General features: G+C 35.0%; 2 protein-coding genes across 4 annotated transcripts in view; both read left to right on the top strand.

Annotated features, from left to right (window-relative positions):
- Positions 1–4,835, top strand: part of LOC114358750 (peroxidase) — an 84,918-nt gene extending 80,083 nt beyond the window's left edge. For all 3 annotated transcript variants that reach the window (XM_028312790.1, XM_028312792.1, XM_028312791.1), the window contains 3 exons: positions 1,713–1,914; positions 2,913–3,021; positions 4,602–4,835. In XM_028312790.1, the coding sequence (XP_028168591.1) occupies positions 1,713–1,914; positions 2,913–3,021; positions 4,602–4,683 (393 nt within the window). In that variant the 3' untranslated portion in view covers positions 4,684–4,835. The remainder of the gene's footprint in view (positions 1–1,712; positions 1,915–2,912; positions 3,022–4,601) is intronic.
- Positions 4,836–8,738: 3,903 nt separating this feature from the next.
- LOC114358774 (probable sodium/potassium/calcium exchanger CG1090) lies at positions 8,739–14,697 on the top strand. The gene is made up of 6 exons (XM_028312818.1): positions 8,739–8,984; positions 11,606–11,690; positions 12,133–12,297; positions 12,877–12,979; positions 13,714–13,844; positions 14,442–14,697. The coding sequence occupies exons 1-6, from the start codon at positions 8,883–8,885 to the stop codon at positions 14,639–14,641; spliced, it is 786 nt and encodes a 261-aa protein (XP_028168619.1). The 5' UTR covers positions 8,739–8,882; the 3' UTR covers positions 14,642–14,697.
- Positions 14,698–20,407: the final 5,710 nt, after the last annotated feature.

Raw genomic sequence — 20,407 nt, forward strand, 5'->3', positions numbered from 1 at the left:
GGTTGAAGTTGAAACGGCACGTGACTACGAGATAAGCCAGTGATTGGAAGTTACGTTCTAGATTATTGATGATACAATTCCATAGATCGATTTTCATAGAAACAAGTAATAAGCTCTAGAGTAGAGTAACAAACAATGTTTCTTTGGTACAACTATTTTATGTGTAAATATTATGAAAATGATTCGACTTCGCATTTTCAATAAACTTTTACCTATACTTGTAGGTATTAAAATTTCATAAAAGTTACAATGAGTGTAGGTACCGTAGGCATAATTTTCGATAAATCGGTATTTCCAGAAATTATTAATTATTGTTTACAGTTTATTGCCCTGAAAGTTTACAAAACAGCAATAGGTAACGTGATATTTGTTGTTTGTGCAAAAACAAAAAAGATGTATAATTCACTGGAAACAGAGGAAGCTAAGGTTATGGAGGTGTATTTATTTTATTATATTATCTGATAAAAATATCAGCTCAAAGAAAAACACAATCAGGGACATCAGTTTCATTACCATAAATTGTGAGACGCCGTTTAAGTTTTGTTTGTGTTCCGTGGAATTATCTCCTGTTCTGTGTACATTGGAATAAGGCCCATATTTGAGTAACCAGGTAGCCTTAAAAGGAGCATTCATAAACAAAAAGAAGCCCTTTCTAATCCGACGTGATGTTGTCTATTGTGGGCACTAAACAAAGTCAGATTCAAGCACCCTTTGTTGTGGAGAAAAACATAATTACTGAGATACAAAATTCACTCAGGTCACCTTAAATAAATGCCCGGCATCGTAAGAAGTTTTTGGTAATAATTGAAAAAGAAAAATGTATTTCGTTTTACGTTGAACCTTTTCAGTCCTTCTTCTTTTTCATCAAATAAAAGAACAATAGAAATGTATGTTTCTATATTTTTAATACCAATTTAATCAAATAAATCTCATAGGACGTGTCCTAATTCCATAATTTACCTATTTCTAGATATGTTAAACGCTAGGTATCTAAATAAGGTCAAAAGTTGTTTTAATCAGTAATCATTCAATCATAATATTATCGTTTTGTCGGTTTGTTGTTCTTGTTTCTTCCGCGGGATTTTCAAAAAGCAAAATCAACTTTCAACAATTATTTTGATTAAGTAGATATTATCTTTATCTGTCATCATAATACAAAGATAATTTTAACCGTAATATTCACAAGAAACATAACAAGAAAGTAAGTTCCACCAGATATTTTGTTAAAATCGTTGATCGCTATGATTTAGAACAAACATGACGTGTAGATGGATTTAAAAATATTCTCTTGATAGCAGCTTGTGCCTATTTTATATAATTAACTCATTTTCTTATACCATCTCATACCACCTCACATACCAACAAATCCAACAATAGGTAGGTACCTCTTACCCTAAAAAGTATTCAACAACCTCAATATCCATTTTTTTTTAATTTTCTAAGTACTTCAATTTTATTGGTCTTCGCGTTGGTACCATAATTTCGGATAGATTTAGGATAGCATGATATTAAAACTTTAGTTTAGAGAATTATGTACGAGTTCATGATAACATAAAATATTAGAGGATACATTCCATTTTTTCTCTGCAGAATTATTATATGAATTCCTTGCGTTCTTCAAGGGAACGAAAAATGTTATTATAACAAAAACGTATTACCTATATTGCATGTAGGATGAATTCCATCTTATAGTTGTTTACTCTAATACACAGAACGTAGCGGTTCTTGAAGACACATACCAGTCAGTACATGACGTGGAACTGGTGGTGGCTGGTTCTTTGGAAAGGAACGTGCCCGGTGCACAGGCTGGGCCTACCTTCCTATGCATCTTGACTGAGCAGTTCTACAGAACAAGAGTGGGAGACAGGTACTTCTACGAGAACGGAAAGGACTCTAACACTGCATTTACGCCCAGTAAGTATTCGTGGATAAGAAATAAAGTAAATACTTTTACATAGAAATAATATCAATTATGATAGGTTACAAATATTAACCATTACTCTTATGGAAAAACAGCAGGATGTTAAGACGATGAATCTAAAAAGGAGGTGTGCGTGGTAATTTTTTGTCTCTAGCTTTTCGTCACTATCACTTCGACTACAAAGTGATTGACGAGACAGCCATTATCATCTTGACTAAAATCCTCCAGTGTGCACCCTCAAACCTTGAATGTTTAAGGAGATCAGTACATATTACTTTACTTGCGAAAGAAAACTGAGTTACGTTGAGAAACGTTGTGGATAAAAAAAAACATCAGTTTTATAGCTCAACTTCTTAAATTGTCCATAAAATTACCCTCAACCTGAAAAAGTAATAGGCTTTTATTTTATTTTGCTGTAAATAGACTTACGTCGAAAAACGTGCACATAAAAACTTGAAAGCCAATGCTTTCTCGCGCGAGGTTCGCTGGTAATTGAATAAAAGGGGTGTGAATCCCCGAGCAAAAAGTATCTAATCAACCAACATGTGGTCGGGGAAGTTCCGAATGTTCTACCCACAAATTGATCTGGAAGTTTGACCCGTACTGCCGTATAAATAAGGGTAGAGACTCTTCGTGGTCGATACAGTTCCGATGTCAGAAGTTGCTTCCGAATAAAAGAACCCAAAGTTAATTGAATTTCAGTCAGCCAGTGTTCAGGTGGAATTTGGTGTAGTGTTTCAGAACGGACTACTATGCCGAGAGGTCCCGGGTTCGATTCCCGGCCGGGCAGAAATTGAAATGATGAATTTTAATTTCTGTGACGGGTCTGGGTGTTACTATGTATAATATGTATGTATTTTAAAAAAAGTATATAAGTAGTATATCCGTTAAGCTAGCACCAATAACACAAGCATATTAATTGCTTACTTTGGGGCTAGATGGCGCTGTGTGAGATTGTCCAAAGATATTAAAAAAAAATATGATTGCGCAGGTCAGTTGAAAACAATCCGGACCGGGTCGAGCATGGCTCGGATTCTCTGCGACAACTCTGACGGGATCAACGTTATGCAACCGAAGGCGTTCCAGCAAATTGGCCATGGGTAAGTTATTTGGACTGTGCTATGTGAAAATGTGTCAACTCAAAAAGTGCAAAAAATCACTCATATTCTTGAACTTTTTGCAATCAATTGCAAGTAATTAAGATTAAAGTCACTCAAATTTCTAACTTAATGGAGTTTTATCTTTATCTCCATATACAGTGTGAGTCACGTTAAAGTGTACATATGAAAATAGATGAAACTAGACCTATTTTTATCGACAAAAAAGAGGTCAAAAAATTTTTGAGATTTTTCTTAAATTTTTATACAATTTTTTTTCTTCAAATTACTTATTGTAAAGAAAACGTAATAACTTTTAAACTAAGCGGTATATCCTAATAAAATAAAAACAGTAATAATGCTAAATAACAGGCGATCCTAAAAAAATACATAAAATACACAAAAAAGGCCAACAAATAATAAAAAATGATACTTTTTGAAAAAAATCTGCTTTTAAATTCGTGTTTTTTTATTATTTGATAAATTTCTCCAAAAAATGCCCCTATAACCGGTGGTTTTTATTACGTTGTATTATTTTCTATCGTATTACCTTTGTAAAACCAAAAATCGCATGTCTCTATCCCTATCACAACATTTGCTATGATCGTTTCTACAAAGGCCTGCCACAACATTATTCTCCGCTACAGGTAGAGACAATTTTAATTTTAACTAAAATGCTTATTTTACTTCGAAATCTTTTGTTTTTATTTGAAATCTAACTTGTCTTTATCAAAATTACAAATCTAGAGCCATTTTCAGTTTCGTTGTTAACGAAGCGTTGAATGGCGCGCCCGGAGAGGCTTAGTTCAAACGATCATTGCAAACGTTGTGATAGGGATAGAGACATGCGATTTTTGGTTTTACGAAGGTAATACGATAGAGAATAATACAAAGTAATAAAAACCACCGGTTATAGGGGCATTTTTTGGAGAAATTTATCAAATAACCAAAAAAACACGTATTTTATGTATTTTTTTAGTATTGCCTGTTATTTAGCATTATTACTGTTTTTATTTTATCAGGATATACCGCTTAGTTTAAAAGTTATTACGTTTTCTTTACAATAAGTAATTCGAAGAAAAAAAATTCTATAAAAAATTAAAAAAAAATCTCAAAAATTTTTTGACCTCTTTTTTGTCGATAAAAATAGGTTTAGTTTCATCTGTTTTCATATGTACACTTTAACGTGACTCACACTGTATTTATTGATTAGAGAATTTAACTTTTAATTTTAACACTCAACTATAATTTCTAATTGGATCTAATTTGAACGGGACATGTACATAACTTATTTACATAGGCATTTAATCTACAATCGTATACTTTTCCAACAACTCTCACCCTTAAATAGGTTAAGTTGGTACTTTCTTCGCCTTAAGGTTACATTTATGAATGTGCTCTAGAATTATTGACATGATTGTAGCACTTAATATACCGTTAGTATTTTCTATGTACGTTAATCAATACCGACACCATTTGATTTTTATCATACGAGTTCATTAACATAAGAGTCTGATTTTTATAGTATGAAAAGATTAATTAAGAAGATCATAATAACTCAATGATTTTAATACTTTTTTCAGAAACCAGTTAGTACCGTGCAACCACCTACCACGAATTGACCTGACGTTATGGCAAGACGCCCGAGGGAGGCTTACAAAATAATATTATTTAAGTCTAAACTTAATATTTTATAACAAAACCTTAAAAATGTGACTAACAAAATTTAAGTCAACAGTTACCCAAGGGCCGTGATATTAAAATACTAAGAAAACCTGCTGAAATCAGTTTTGATCACAAATTAGAAAGAAAGAAAATTACGTGTAAAACCAGAGTTGATGAATGAATGATTTTTTTTTCAATCAATTTATTAAAGACTAGCTTTTGCCCGCGGCTTCACTCGCGTGAAATTTAGTTTGTCACAGATCTTCGTAATTTATAACCTATATGTTATTCGGGGTTATAAACAGTAATACTGTAGTTTCATCAAAATCCGTTGAGTAGTTTTTGCGTGAAAGAGTAACAAACATCCAGACATCCAAATTTTCGCGTTTATAATATTATAGTAGGATTTATGAAGTTCAAATTAAGTTGAATTTTTTCATTATACATTAGGTTGAACTACAAAATAATGGGATAACTGTATTTTTCATTAAAACTTGACTTAGGTGCTTTTTATAGGTAATTTTATAGGTACGTTTTTTTTCAGTTGTGTTATTTTATCATGTTTTAATAATTTCAATCATTCTTGTGTTTTATTACTGAACGAACATTTTTAAAGGTAATTTTAATGAAAGTTTTGATTAATATTTATTGAGTGCTGAATGACAAAGTTATGTGTGTGATGTGTTGCCACTTAAAATTGAATAAGTAATTATTGCTCATTTTCGTCAACAATTAATCAATTTAGGGACCTCTTATGACGAAGATAACATTTATCCGTTTTGAGAGTTCCTTAAATTCAGAAATTGTTGGTGATGAGTTTATATCTAATTTACTTAATAATGTTAAATGTTAATGTTTGATGTAAAAATATTTCTTTGTAAATATCCAATAGAAAACATTTTGATGTAATTTAACATTTTAGGTCTTTCAAAGTGTGTAAATAAAAGATTTTATTAAGATAAAATTGTTTTCATTTAGAAATAATAGTAATTTAATACCATTAAGCATTCACTGCAGCCTTAAGTAAAAAGGTAATTTATGAGATGAGAAAATTATTACATAAAAGTCTACGATTATAACAAGGTCGAAGAGGTATTTAATCTAAGGACGTTTTGGGTATGATTGGTTCGTGACTACATTTAGGTATATACTTACAATAATAAATAAAAATGATATTACTAGCGTTTAGATGGATGTGCACGTACGCGAATTCGTTAAAAATATAAACCACCCGCCGCGCCCTTACGTGCTTAATTTGAAATGAACGTAGTAGTTCATTACAAGGGCAAAATATTAATTGCTCGTATTGCTTTCTAAAATGAATTCATAAATGGTAACGAACTTTATAATGATAATATTTTAATTTTGTACTTGTAATAAAGCTAGAAGATTGATGCCAGTAGTAAGATCAAGGTCTTCAAATTAAATTACTAAGAACAATACCATCACCATACCATACATGGAATTAGTGAGCAGCAGCAGTTCCATGTGGAACTAGCTACATGGAACTACTGAGAAGAAGTAGGTTGTTGTGGGAGGCGTAAAAAAACAATAGAAGCTTCCAAAATACCTATCGGTAGGTATTATATTTTTTTCCTATTAAGATTTTTTCAATGACTAACTAAATAGGGCTACCATATTTGCCCATGGCCCAGTTGCCACTGTTTGACAAACAGTGTTTGAGTGAACCGAACCAGTGGCGCTGACAGCGCAAATACGGTTGCCCTCAACCGTCGTTGTAATAAGGTTCATTATGATGACAAGAAAAATGATAAACTTTTTTCCGTGAACATTAAAACCGAACGCCTTCATAAAACTTCGCTGTTTTTTGTGCGAAATCTAATGCGTATCACATCGCTTTGCTCATCTCATTTCCTCCGTTTTCCGCCTTGAACGCCTATCTAAATCACTGTTAATTAACTCCAGTCAGGAAACTGAACCATAATAAAAAGAACAAAGAAATTTTATTAATTTGAATTCGCTCCAGAAGGCGAATAACTGATAATTGCGATTTGTTGCATTAATCAAGCCATAAAAAATTAATGAACGGGAAAATGGGAGAATATTTTGAATGGCGACTGTTTTTTTTTAAATATAGGCCCTCAGTAATTTCTTCTATTTCATAAGATTAATGGATGAATCCGTGCTTCGTATGGCAAGATAAATGGGCTGGCTACATATCAGCCGTATGAAAGTGACTCAAAAGTATTCCAATAAGCATTTGCCAAAACATAATGTAAGAGAACTGAGAATAATGAAGAGATAGGTAAAATTGTTTAATTCAACAATATTAATCTTGGCATCATAACTAAACTGGTCATCACAAAAATCGGCCCACCTACGTTTTACAGGAAAACTCGTTTCTACTGACACAATCATGGTGCCCCAACAATATTGGTGTTATTTGAAAGCCCAATAAATATCCTTAAAGAAAAACACATATAATTTCTTAATAAATGATTATAAACGATTAACATATACAATAAATATGTGACTTGAAAAAAGACCTCACTTTGGGCTCACCTCTGGGATCAATTAGATCAATTTTTATGGTTATAAAACCAAATAATGATCTCACGTGTCCTGTTTAACAGATGGATAGCGATTAATCCCAACTTAACAGTTTTATAGCCATAAAAGTTGGCTCAAGCGTAATTACCTATTTTTTGAAGAAGTGACTCTGGATTCTTCTACAGACACATTTTTGGGGTAAAAACCTTTCCTATAATGAAATGAAGTTTAGAACTAGGCTTTTAAATGGTGCCAATATTGGTGGGAAGTGGGGATACATACGTTTGAAAGTGCTTGTCGCGGGAGGGTCGATTTTTCTGATGACCAGTGTATTACATTTGTATGCTAAGTTTATTCATGATTTTCTTATTAGAAGGTGAAAGGTCACTGTTTGAACTGTTTAAAATTAAAAGTCCCTGTAAATAACATCTTAGATTTTACCAGATTTTAGAACCTTTTTAGTTCTCAGATTTTAGAACCTTTTTATAATAACCATGTAAATAAATTCTTTCTAAATGTAAGGTATGTATCTGAGGTTGTATTTGCAGGGAGTAATCATCATTCACGTACAAATATCTCTCTATCGCAATATTATACACGTGGGCTCTAAGTAGGCGCAGGTCGTATTTTAAAATGATTGATTGATAAATCTAGGCAATGTTACCTACTTTGAGTAGAGTGAAATAAGATGAATGTGATTTTCTTCTGATCGCAAAAAGATTTTTTTACTAAAGTAGCACGTATACATGCTTATAAAACAATTATGTTTATGTCATTGAATTTTGCATCATTTCCCGCTTATAAAACGTGGATGAGTCTTATGAGATTAGAAATGTAGCAATTTCCCTTATTACACACTTCAGGAACGGATTATTTTCACACTTCAGGAGCGCTATAATACCATTTACACTCTGTTATACAGAAAAGCACTAATAGTCCAGTCAATAAAGCATTATAGATGGAAATCCATAGAACACAATTTTTGACTTCGGGACTTTATTTAGACTAGTCAGGAGGTGAACATAGCAAAAGNTATTTTATGACGTGACAGGATATACATCTGGGGGCGTAGTATGAGTTTACATCAAACGCATTCGATATACATTAAAAAAATATGTACCTATATGAAGATTTTAGTTCTTGAAAGTTTCCGTTAAGGGCACTGTACATTTAATGTCACTTTTTTACGCAGTCGTTATCGAATGGGTTTAAGTAAACTCACACTGCGCCCCTGCGCACATCGCTGAAGTTTGACGTCACAAAAACCTCCCATTCCGCTCCCATATCTCCCATAAGTCAGTTAATCGCTAGACCTGTTAGTTCATTAAATAGATCAACTCCCTTTAAGCCCTATTATAGTTCTTTACTTGTGTGTGTACGTGTACATGTACACAACGATAGTGTAATGTTTATAAAAACTTTTGAAAAACGAACAGTAGCGAGCCACCACACATGTAAAGCTTTCTCGCCTTCAGGTTAGGCCAAACCAACTCGATCACACGCGATCAGCCAGCGTGCAGCGATGGCGACCAGACTAAAATACATTGATCGCCATCGCTGCACGGCGGCTGATCGCTTGTTTTGACTGAACCTGAAGCCGGTTTGACTGAACCTTTCGTGAATTGCAGCAACTATACCTTCTAATTGACTTGTACTCGCCTCAGCCGCAAGCCGTCGCAGCCCCGGCGATGAGCTGGGGCGCGCACGCGCAGTCGGTGACGTCACCCGAGCAGCCGCAGCAACAGCAGCAACAACAACAGCAGCAGCAGCAGCCGCAGCAACCACCACAGGTATAGATTAGGCATGGAACATTTCATGAATAGCAGGTGAAAAATCATATGAAATGAATTTCATTAATCACACCTGCTATTTTACTTCACATAGACTGCTATAATTTCACAGTCAACGAAATCACGAATCACGTGAATTTCATTAATTCATTCGAGCGAAGTTCGTGAGCGCAGCTCTGCGAAGCGACCGAGCGAGTAAGAAGGAATGATTTGATCATGTGCGTGTTAGAAAAGGACAAGACATGTGATGACGGACGAAACTAGTCATTTTAAATATGAACTTTAAACTCAAAGGTGTAAGGTTTAGATTTCCTTGTCATGATTCGTGTGATTTCATTATACAGTGTGAGTCACGTTAAAGTGTACATATGAAAATAGATGAAACTAGACCTATTTTTATCGACAAAAAAGAGGTCAAAAATTTTTTTAGATTTTTTTTTAAATTTTTTATAGATTTTTTTTTCTTCCAATTACTTATTGTAAAGAAAACGTAATAACTTTTAAACTAAGCTGTATATCCTGATAAAATAAAAACAGTAATAATGCAAAATAACAGGCAATACTAAAAAAATACATAAAATACATAAAAAAGGCCAACAAATAATAAAACATTATACTTTTTGAAAAAAATCTGCTTTTAAATTCGTGTTTTTTTGGTTATTTGATAAATTTCTCAAAAAAATGCCCCTATAACCGGTGGTTTTTATTACTTTGTATTATTCTCTATCGTATTAACTTCGTAAAACCAAAAATCGCATGTCTCTATCCCTATCACAACGTTTGCAATGATCGTTTGAACTAAGCCTCTCCGGGCGCGCCATTCAACGCTTCGTTAACAACGAAATTGAAAATGGCTCTAAATTTGTTATTTTGATAAAGACAAGTTAGATTTCAAATAAAAACAAAAAGATTTCGAAGTAAAATAAGCATTTTAGTTAAAATTAAAATTGTCTCTAACTGTAGCGGAGAATAATGTTGTGGCAGGCCTTTGTTCAAACGATCATAGCAAATGTTGTGATAGGGATAGAGACATGCGATTTTTGGTTTTACAAAGATAATACGATAGAAAATAATACAAAGTAATAAAAACTACCTGTTATAGGGGCATTTTTTGGAGAAATTTATCAAATAACCAAAAAAACACGAATTTTAAAGCTGATTTTTTTCAAAAAGTATCATTTTTTATTATTTGTTGGCCTTTTTTGTGTATTTTATGTATTTTTTTAGTATTGCCTGTTATTTAGCATTATTACTGTTTTTATTTTATCAGGATATACCGCTTAGTTTAAAAGTTATTACGTTTTCTTTACAATAAGTAATTGGAAGAAAAAAAATTCTATAAAAAATTTAAAAAAAATCTCAAAAATTTTTTGACCTCTTTTTTGTCGATAAAAATAGGTCTAGTTTCATCTATTTTCATATGTACACTTTAACGTGACTCACACTGTATAGCAGGCAGATGAAATGAATGATTTTCATTAGTCGCGCGGTTATTAATGTGCTGTGAAACTGTTTGTTTTTTGTTGTGCGACATAAATGAAACAGATTTGTTACATTTCATATTTTAGCTAATTATTAGCAATCCTTCATCATAATTCATACTTCATTAAAAGTAGCATATTATATGAAAGAGCTACATTAAAACACTGCGAATAAAAATCATTGCCTATGAAATTTCGCATGTGAAATCATATGAAAAAAAAACATCATTTCATACAATGAAAATGAATGAAAAATAGCAATCATTTCCATGCCTAGTATAGATCGTTTCATCCACGAAGACGCGCCCCACCATTCTGCCGCTAATGTTTGATTGTTATCATCGGTACACGCTAAACTATCCATGAGTGCACACGCACACTACAGTGATGACGCTCGGATTGCTCGGATCGAACTCCCCGCACCCCGCGCTTTACTCGACCAAAAATTGGTGGGACGCGTCTTCGTGGATGAAACGATCTATAAACATCTTATTGTCCCATCAATTCAGCTGCAATGGCAGGAATGATTCTAATGCTGAGTTGCACCACCATCTTAATTTAACTTTGACAAACGTCAAAAATATGTCAAACTCCATACCAAAAAAGCACCGACTTAACTTACACTCGGGACAAACTTGACCCTCTCTGTTTTTATTGGCGGTCAAGCTACACAGGAAATGCAGCGGTGAGAAAGAGAGGTGAATAGTCCTGTAATACGATACTCGGCCGTCACGTCACGAGAAAAAAGTCACTTATCCTCGTCTAACGGACTCACGTCCCGCAATACTGCGTACGCGCATGTTATTGTTTCGGTTAAAATAAGGTGGTGCAACTAAGCCTAAGCCTCTTCTAACTCCTGGAACACACACGTCGCGATGACATTTGGGCGATAACGTTTGAACTTTGACATGACAGCGCTGCAGCGGAGCGAAGTCCTTTACGCGAATACTTGGCTACACATCAATATAGCGCGAATCTTCGGGTTATCGCGATGTGTGTGACCTATGAGTAAATACCACCACATAGAACGGTCTGATCTCCCGCATCATCCAGCCACTGTCATTGATAACTCCTTTACTTGGTTCTGCACCTTTTCATTGGTTCTACAACTGCCATGTTAAAAACGTATTTCTTTTGCAGCCCGCCGCCGCGCCTGCGTACTACAAGGCTAAGGAGTACAATCCCGAGACCGCCGTCAACCCACTCGTCAAGCCGATTGGAGCCAGTAAGTTCACCTTTAATAACATTATTTGTCACATACTTTTTAAAACCTGCTGAAACGGGTATACACGTCATCGTCGCGAACTCTTTCCTTAGTTGCGCTTACTAGGCTCTATTACCTCATTGGCTTGTCATGAAGAATGTTATCAATGTACTTAGGTAGGTAACTACTCGGTCATCGACGACATCGTAAAGGTAGCAAGGAAGCGCTGGACGCAGGCCGCTACTAATCGATCAACGTGGAAAGCATTAGGGGAGGCCTATGTTCATCAGTGGACGTCCTATGGCTGAAATGATGAGGTAACTACTCTTCTGTCCCAAGTCACACACACACTACACGATAGAAGAGCGAGGCATTGCCAGAAATCTTGTAATTACTTTCTGGGAGGCCCCAGCAACTTATCATAAAAGATTTACTGAAATAAACACCTTTTCTTCTCTCCCAGACCCAATGCAGCTGGCCTGCTGGTACGTGGCGTACCCGATCCACTGGTCGTGCCGGCACACCATGCCCGACTGCCGCGGCCGCTGGTACCCCGTCACCTTCATCGTCTCCATGCTGTGGATCTCCTTCTACTCCTACTTTATGGTGTGGATGATCACCATCATCGGTGAGTGCAACACGAAATACACAACAGATTTTTTTTATTTTTTTATTGTCAAACTTCATGAGATGCTTCAATGTAGGTATACCTTGACGTACACTTGTACAGTCTTCTGTACACAAGTGTAATCACCTTCATGGTTCTCCTGTAGGTAGGTACATAACAGGTTGGCATGGTTTCTCAATAAGGATATTTTCGATAGACTCATTTGTTGACTACCTACGAACCATCTTCAATACAATCTTCTTAAAAAGATTAGTTACCAACCAAAAAACAAGGAGACTTTTAGCACCAAATGATCACACTGTAAACGAAGGTTATTCATACATAACACTTAAGTAAATGTAGAGAGTTGTAACGGAAAAATGGCTAAAGGACTCAACAAGACCACAACGTCAAGAGGCCGTTATGTTGTCGATACCTAACTACTTAGCCCCTACTTATAGCAAGGATGAGAAAGATTCAAGAATTTAGGATGTGGTGAATTGATAGCGATATAAAACCTGGGCAGCCCTTGTTATTTTGTAACATAAGTTACATAACATTAGTCCTTATTGTCTTTAACTGGATTCGTTCTTTGCCCAGGCTACACGCTGGGCATCCCGGACACGGTGATGGGGCTGACGTTCGTGGCGGCCGGCGTGTCCGTGCCCGACGCGCTCTCCTCGCTCGCCGTCATCAAGGAGGGGTAACTTTATCAATTATTCATAACTTTATTCATTCTACATAACTTCCTTAGAGCCAAAGCACTTAGCACACGTCGCGGAGCGATGTCGCGGTATCGTCTGATTGCAATATCTGTGACGGACAACAATAAGACGAAATCTTTACCCTCTCTCTGATCTTTTATGCCATTGCAGGGCGTCACATTGTATATCTCTATTTGTAACACCACTATAAATAGTAATGTGACTAGCAAAAAACGTTTTGAATTTGAAAATTTGAATTTACGGTGCGCAACCGCTACGCATCGTGTGCTTTGGCTGCGTATAGTATGCGCAAACGTAGGCAATAAAATTGTGTAAGTGGTATTAGGACACCAGTGAATATTTTATTTTCATTTAGGTATCTAATCACTTTTTCTGTCCAGTTGGTGATTTGCCACCATAGAACATGTCGGTTTTGATGAAGTGCCGTGTCGGTAACAAAGTGTCTTAAGTTTGTGCAGCCCCTTATTTATGACAATCTTATGTTTCTATGTGTCTTTACACCGATTTATTACACAACCAACAGCGCTCAAAATTTGATTCATCATTAAGATTCTTTCCTATAATATTGTTCTTAATATTGAAATTCAACCAGTTAAAAGCCTCAAATCGATGGTTAAAGTAGAATCGAATTTTGAACTTATTAAAATACTGAACGACCCTGCTGAAAGTTTTCATTTTGTGTAACACGACTAAATTCACCACTTCAATTTAGGTATGGCGACATGGCGGTGTCTAACGCAGTTGGATCCAACGTGTTCGACATCCTGGTGTGCCTGGGGCTGCCGTGGTTCATCCAGACCGCCATCATCCAGCCCGGCAGCCACGTCAACGTCATCAGCAAGGGTATGTCAACAGGATATCTGGCGAAACATTCTTCTTACTAAATTTCCCTTTCGGACTGCACTCACTGGACGTCTTTGGCTCTGGATCCATGGGAGAGACGTTAAAACAACAGTCTTAAAACTATTTATTGACTTCAGGTCACCAATTAATGTCTACCCTCACCAAAAGAGACAAAAGAACTTGAATTTTTAACGTTATCACGTGTTCCCACCGTAATGAGTCATTCCATACCACGAAAACATTACTCCTCTAAGAAATACATTTAATTTTGCTTCCCGAAATGACTAAAACGGCAAAAACGCTTGTTGGGCAACTTTAACACTGAAATAGTGTTACCTGGCCACTAGCCAGTGTCCACTTCGGTGGACAGACGATCGTGAAGGTCGAACGTACCAGTAGCTATATCTACTTTTGAGCCAGGGGGGAGGAGGGCAGTCTGGTCAGTTTTTTAGACAAGATTCTCCTCTTTGACATGCACTAGAACGAAACAAGGTGTATGTAGGACCCTCCTATTTCTCTAGAGAAACAGCTACCCTCCCCGTCTCTCCAACCCTCAATAAGTACAGCCATAGTTACAAAATTCTTCTATTCCCCCAGGTCTCATCTACTCCACCCTGTCCCTATTCTCCACGGTGGTGTTCCTGGTGGTAGCCACCCACGCCAACGGCTGGAAGCTGGACCGCAAGTACGGCGCCGTGCTGATGGTGTGGTACTTACTCTTCATCACCCTGGCCAGTCTGTACGAGCTGAACGTCTTCGGAATGTTCAACCCGCCCGACTGCATCTCTAGCTACTAAATAGTTTACTCGGTAGCGGTTGTTTTTTGACCTTTGATAAGTGACAAGTTTGAAACCATCTAAAGCTTGGTTTCCACGAAGGTGTAAGAAATGTTTTGAATAACAAATCAGATTTCATTATTCAGGAAACCAGGAAATCTGATTGGTTATTCAAAACTCTTCTCCGCTCCGCTCCACGTTGCGTTGGTGAAAACCCGGCCTAGTCCTCCATAACAACAATGTTACAAAAGCTAATCTTACCTCCAAGTGGAGGTAAAATAGCCAGTTCCTTTCTAGTTAAGGATTCCGGGTGAAGCTCGCTTCCACCTTCGGTCTGATTGTCACTTTCTATCAGGCCAAGAGCTTCCTCGTTGTGGACAAAAAGAAACTAAGAACAATGAATCTCAAACGCGGCATTTATGTAGTTACATGAACTTACTTATTTACAACTCGAACGAGCTAACTACGCACCTCGCATACGAGTGTCCCTCCCACTTACCCGCACACCCGCGTTCGCCCCGTGTCCGTACCATAGCCAGGCCTGGCTCACTCCGCGCGGTTCATCCGATAATTACCTACAGCGAAGCGCCCCGCGGCGGGTATTATATCAGTCGAGTGTCACGCGCGCGCCCGTCAGGACGCTGGCGTGCGTTGTAGTACCTAATTCTATGATCGAAGTATTATTTAAAAATGGACATAAAGAGAAAGAAATATTATTGTGCGGCGTTCGGGTGTTTAAATTCGAAAAGAAATCTACCGGATTTATTTATTTTTCGCTTCCCAAAGATGCTGAAAGATATGTTGACCATGTAGGTAATCAATAATTCTTAGGATAGTATAGGAACCTAACCTACCATGACTATTGCTCAGAATGCGTTCGTTCGTTTCAGCCAAAATAAATGACGTCCACTGCTGGACAAAGGCCTCTCCCAAGGTTTTCCATAATGAATGCGTACTTACCTACATACGTACCTCATTACAAATAAGTAGATTAATTATTTTTTTACTAGACACTACTAGACAGCAACCCTAACAGCGTAAGAAGAGTTCAGAGGCACGCGATAGAAAGAGACAAAACTTGTAGGTGAATAAAATTGTAGGTACGTAGTGCTGTGCGAGCTGAATTCCACTGTATCGCGTCGTAGCAAGACTCGCATTTATTTAAATCGTCTTGCGGAGTAATCCTTCTGTACCTGTACTATTACCTACTTATTCTGTGCCATAGCGTCGTCACGTCACATGACGTCACGGCCGCCAGGTTGGCAGTTAATTAGATAGGGTTCGCTCTTTATCAGTTAGTAACTAACGAGTTTCAGACTTGTCACGCTTATAAAATGGCCCAGTTATTTGATTTTCAATTCGGATATACAGTATGAATGTCGGAATAGTGAGATTTATTTTAACGAATGAATTTAGAATCGAACTATTTTGTGAATTATTTTTAGTGACGTTCGTTTTCAATTTTCGTTCCTATTTTGTGTACATTCCACGTAATTTTGGGATATGATTCCGAAGTTCGAAATTTTTAAGGGAGCATTTTGAAATGATACACCTATAAACTGTAAATTATAATGTTTAAAATTTATTTTCCTAGAGTCAACGAAATTAATTTTACTAGATAAATGAATATAGACGCCTATGTAATATGATATTAAATTAAATTTATTTATTTGAGTAGAATTTAAATATATTTTACATAGATGTTGTTTTAGTTTTAGGTGCTTTTAGTTAAATTAAGGGAATTTTATTTGATAAGGAAGATAGGTTTAACCATTCATACATTTTACAGCTTTAAAATTGTTAGCTTTTAATGTTTTCGGGTCTTAGTTAACGTATAAATATTTTGTGTGCTTTAGGAACAAATGCTTAGCTAGATATATTATCATTTATGATATTTTTTATCGGCCTATTGGTATTCAACATCCTAAAACTATTGCTATAAAACAAAATACGCTACTTTCTGTCCTAGACGAATAAATATTTGTCGCTGTCTTATGACTAAGCAAGCATCGATGTTAGACACTGTAATATTTTACTAAGTGTACCTACTTTATAACAATAATATATTTATCAGATGTAATGCTGACATATTTTAGTTTTGAGCTCAAGCTGTAGATGAGAAAATGTTACGTCGAAAACCGGCCAAATCAAAATACACTCGCGAGCAAAAGTATGGAATCACCCTATTTATTCTGAGATATCGTAAGTAAGAACTTAGTGAGTACTTAATAAAAGATAAATAAAAATAGTACCATTTTAAAGGTAAGATTGTAAACTTTAAATTCAAAGAAAGAAAAAATGTTTATTCAGTATCATCGACAATACACTTACAATACTTAACATTATTTAATGAGTAGGTAATTACAATGATACTGAAAAGGTATCCACTCAGCACGGTGTCGTAGCATCTCAGTAGATAATGCCACGACACTGGTCTTCCAAATTGATGCCATAGATATACAGGGTGTTAGGTAAATGGGTATATGAGCCGACACTAGCCCATGTTAACATGGGCATATTAATGGTATGGTGAAGTCAGAAATTTGATATCATCATTTTATTTTTTTTATTTTCATACAAAATAAATTTTATGAAATACGATTTGTATGAAAAATAAAATAATTAAAATGAAGATATCAATTTTCTGACTTCATACCATTTATATGAACATGTTAACATGGGCTAGTGTCGGCTCATATACCCATTTACCTAACACCCTGTATAGTTCAGTTCTTAAGATCACTCGGAACAAATCACAACGGGGTGATTCCATATTTTTGCTCGTAAGTAGCTATAGTTATAATGTAACTCATCATTTTTACTATAACATGTATTGTTATAACATCCGGTTCAGTTATTAGAAAAGCTAGAATCGTCATATTTGAAAATAAACAGTTACTAAACTAAGACAAACATTGTTTCAATATAGCCTGGGTATAGTGTTCCTGAAAAATATCGAATCTACAATAAAATTCTTCAATGTAGATAATATTATATCAACGCTGTAAAATGTCTTATAACTTAGAATGTGGTAAAAAAATGTGCTATGTTGTAGGTAGGTTTTTGGCGATCTCAATCTATGTTAATAAATTATGTAACTATAAAAATTGTATTTATCAGCTTTGGCATGCGAACATATTATTATCCTATTTGACGAAAGAATTAAATTGCAGAAATCTAACTAAATTGAGAGCACAACAAGTAATTTTAGTTACTAAACTTTGACCCAGCTAACTTTGAGTGGAACACTGATTTTTTTCTCGCACAAATGCTTGAAGTTTTGTAAACACAGTTGACAGAAATTTAATGTGCTCTACATTGACTATTAACTATTCTTATGAATATTTCTATAGTTTTAAAGTAGTCTCACCAAATTGTGTACATAATGGTCAATATTTCATTTGTTTATAGTTTATGCTAGACAGCACTAGCTTTAGATCTGTATTAATGTCACGTTAATGTTCTCTACTCCCACCTAGTTTATTGTTATTAATTTTTGTATCATTTTGGGCCTGCTTATTCCTAGGTTTGAACACAGGACATCGAGAAATTACGAATTAAAAGACATTAACATTTTAGACTCCCCGCACACAGCAGACTTTTTAGTCGGTCGATAGTTGAACCCGATTCTAATTTGTATGAAGAATCGGCCGATACCAATTCGGTGTAATTGTGCGCACTTTCATAGATGTTCATAATGATTAACAGTAGGTATCGGTCAACTATCGGCCGAAAAAATGTCTGTAGTCTGCGGCTAGGCTTAAATAGATACTTTTCTATAAATTATATCCCTAAATTTTTATGAATAATAGTGAGATATTGTAAAAAAACATTATTTAGTTAGATAAAATACCAATGCTTATTCGTAGTTATTTTTAACAGATCTTCCAAAATATATTCATATAACAGCTATACAAAATTGACTGAAATATTTTAAGTTTTCCCAAAAATATACCTCGATATTTTAACTACTAAAACCTTCTTCCAATTCAATTATATTATTAAGTTTTATATTTTCTGAGCCCATTCCAATTCTGTGATCTGTTTAGCTATTAATATTAAAATAGATTAAATTTCTTAATGTCATGTCTAATGTTAAGGGCATCAAGTAATTAAAATGTTATTTAAAATGAAAATTCTTTATCTTACCGTTTGATAAATTACTTAGCGTTCATTAATAAGCTGTTTGTGTGATGCTGCCTGATAAAAAAACCCCTTAGATAAATTACCCTGGTCATATTATGTATAAAATCATACATACATGAATTACATTGCTATAGTTACATTTCAACTCAAATATTAAACCAGTATGTGAAATCGGCATGTGCACAAATAATATCAAAATTCCAATATAGTAAAATATTAGTATGAAATTATACCTTCAACAACAAAATGGATATAGTGCATTAGTGTCCATTCCATTCAATCTTTTGAAAATTAAATCTAACTGCACTATGTGTTAGGTATACGTTCTCGGATTCAGAGCAAATAAAAAAAAATATCGCTTTCTTTTTATCATTGTTACAAGTTTATAGGACACAGTGAGAAAATACCTACTTTGTTAATATTTATATTGTTATGTTTATTCATTTGTTTTATTCAAATCAAATGTATGTAGAATGTATGAGTCTTGCGTTGTTTATGACAATAATAGACGTTGTGTTGAATGTAGAACAACATCATTACTATTTAGATATTAACCCCCAGTATTTCTCAAGTAATCTTGTTTGGTGTTACACATTTTAATAAATATTATTCAAACTGTTGTTACACGTTAAAATTATAACTAATAAAAATAAATTGCATCAATTAATAATGTCAATTTGATGTTGAATTCAATTATTTATATTAAGAGTGTAGTTATAAGAATTAAAATTTTCACATACGTGAGCACAGTTTATGGTCATTTTAAACATAAAAATGTTTAAACGGATCAGGGAATAATACATAAGCTTCAGTTTTTTTTTAATTTAAAATCAAAACAATGCTCTTCGTTTTTATATTAAAACCCATAAAATAATGGCAACACAGGATGTTAAAAAAAGATTGCACATAAATGAAACAAAACGTAATTACATGGCAACACCTACACATTAAAAACCCACTCATATAGTGTAAAATGGAACTATAGTTTTGTACTCTTAGTTAGTGGTGTATTTTGTACTAATGCTTCGTTTAGCGCATAGAACATTAGTCATTTGTACCTACTATGTAACCTCGTAGCGGTATAGCCTGTTAATCTTTCTCATTATAAGGCCTTGTCCAGACGGGCGAATTCGTCGCGAATCCTACGCAAATACACGCGACAATATTGCGTCCACAAGACACGCGAGTTGTAAATTCGCGCGTAAATCGCGTCATACATACGCTCGTGTCCGCGCGAAGACAATCGCGGCGAATTCGCCCTCCTGGACAAGGCCTAACTTCGTGCATGTAAAATTGGTTTCGGTGTAAAGTTCGGGCAACTATGTAAAGATCATTTGTTAAATTTTATACTTGTTATTAGATATCCTCGAGTACCTATAATGTGTTATTCTACGCAGTATTATCGTGTAACTGTTGGCGCTCGATGTTTTACTTCATACGTTAGTGTTAGGCGTTCCTCGCGCGCCGCGCGACCAGTGAATATTGTTAATTACTGTAAGTTATACGACAATGATGTTGAATAAAGTGTAAAAATGTCAAAATTGTTTCATTGAATAAAACCAAATAAAATAAAAAATAAAATAAAACCACAGTTAATCGTTTATTATTATTTATTAATAATTAAAGGTGCATTACATCGAG

This window comes from Ostrinia furnacalis, unplaced genomic scaffold (assembly GCF_004193835.3).
Source record: "Ostrinia furnacalis isolate ACB-3 unplaced genomic scaffold, ASM419383v2 OfSCF4105, whole genome shotgun sequence".
NCBI classification, from domain to species: Eukaryota; Metazoa; Arthropoda; class Insecta; order Lepidoptera; family Crambidae; genus Ostrinia; species Ostrinia furnacalis.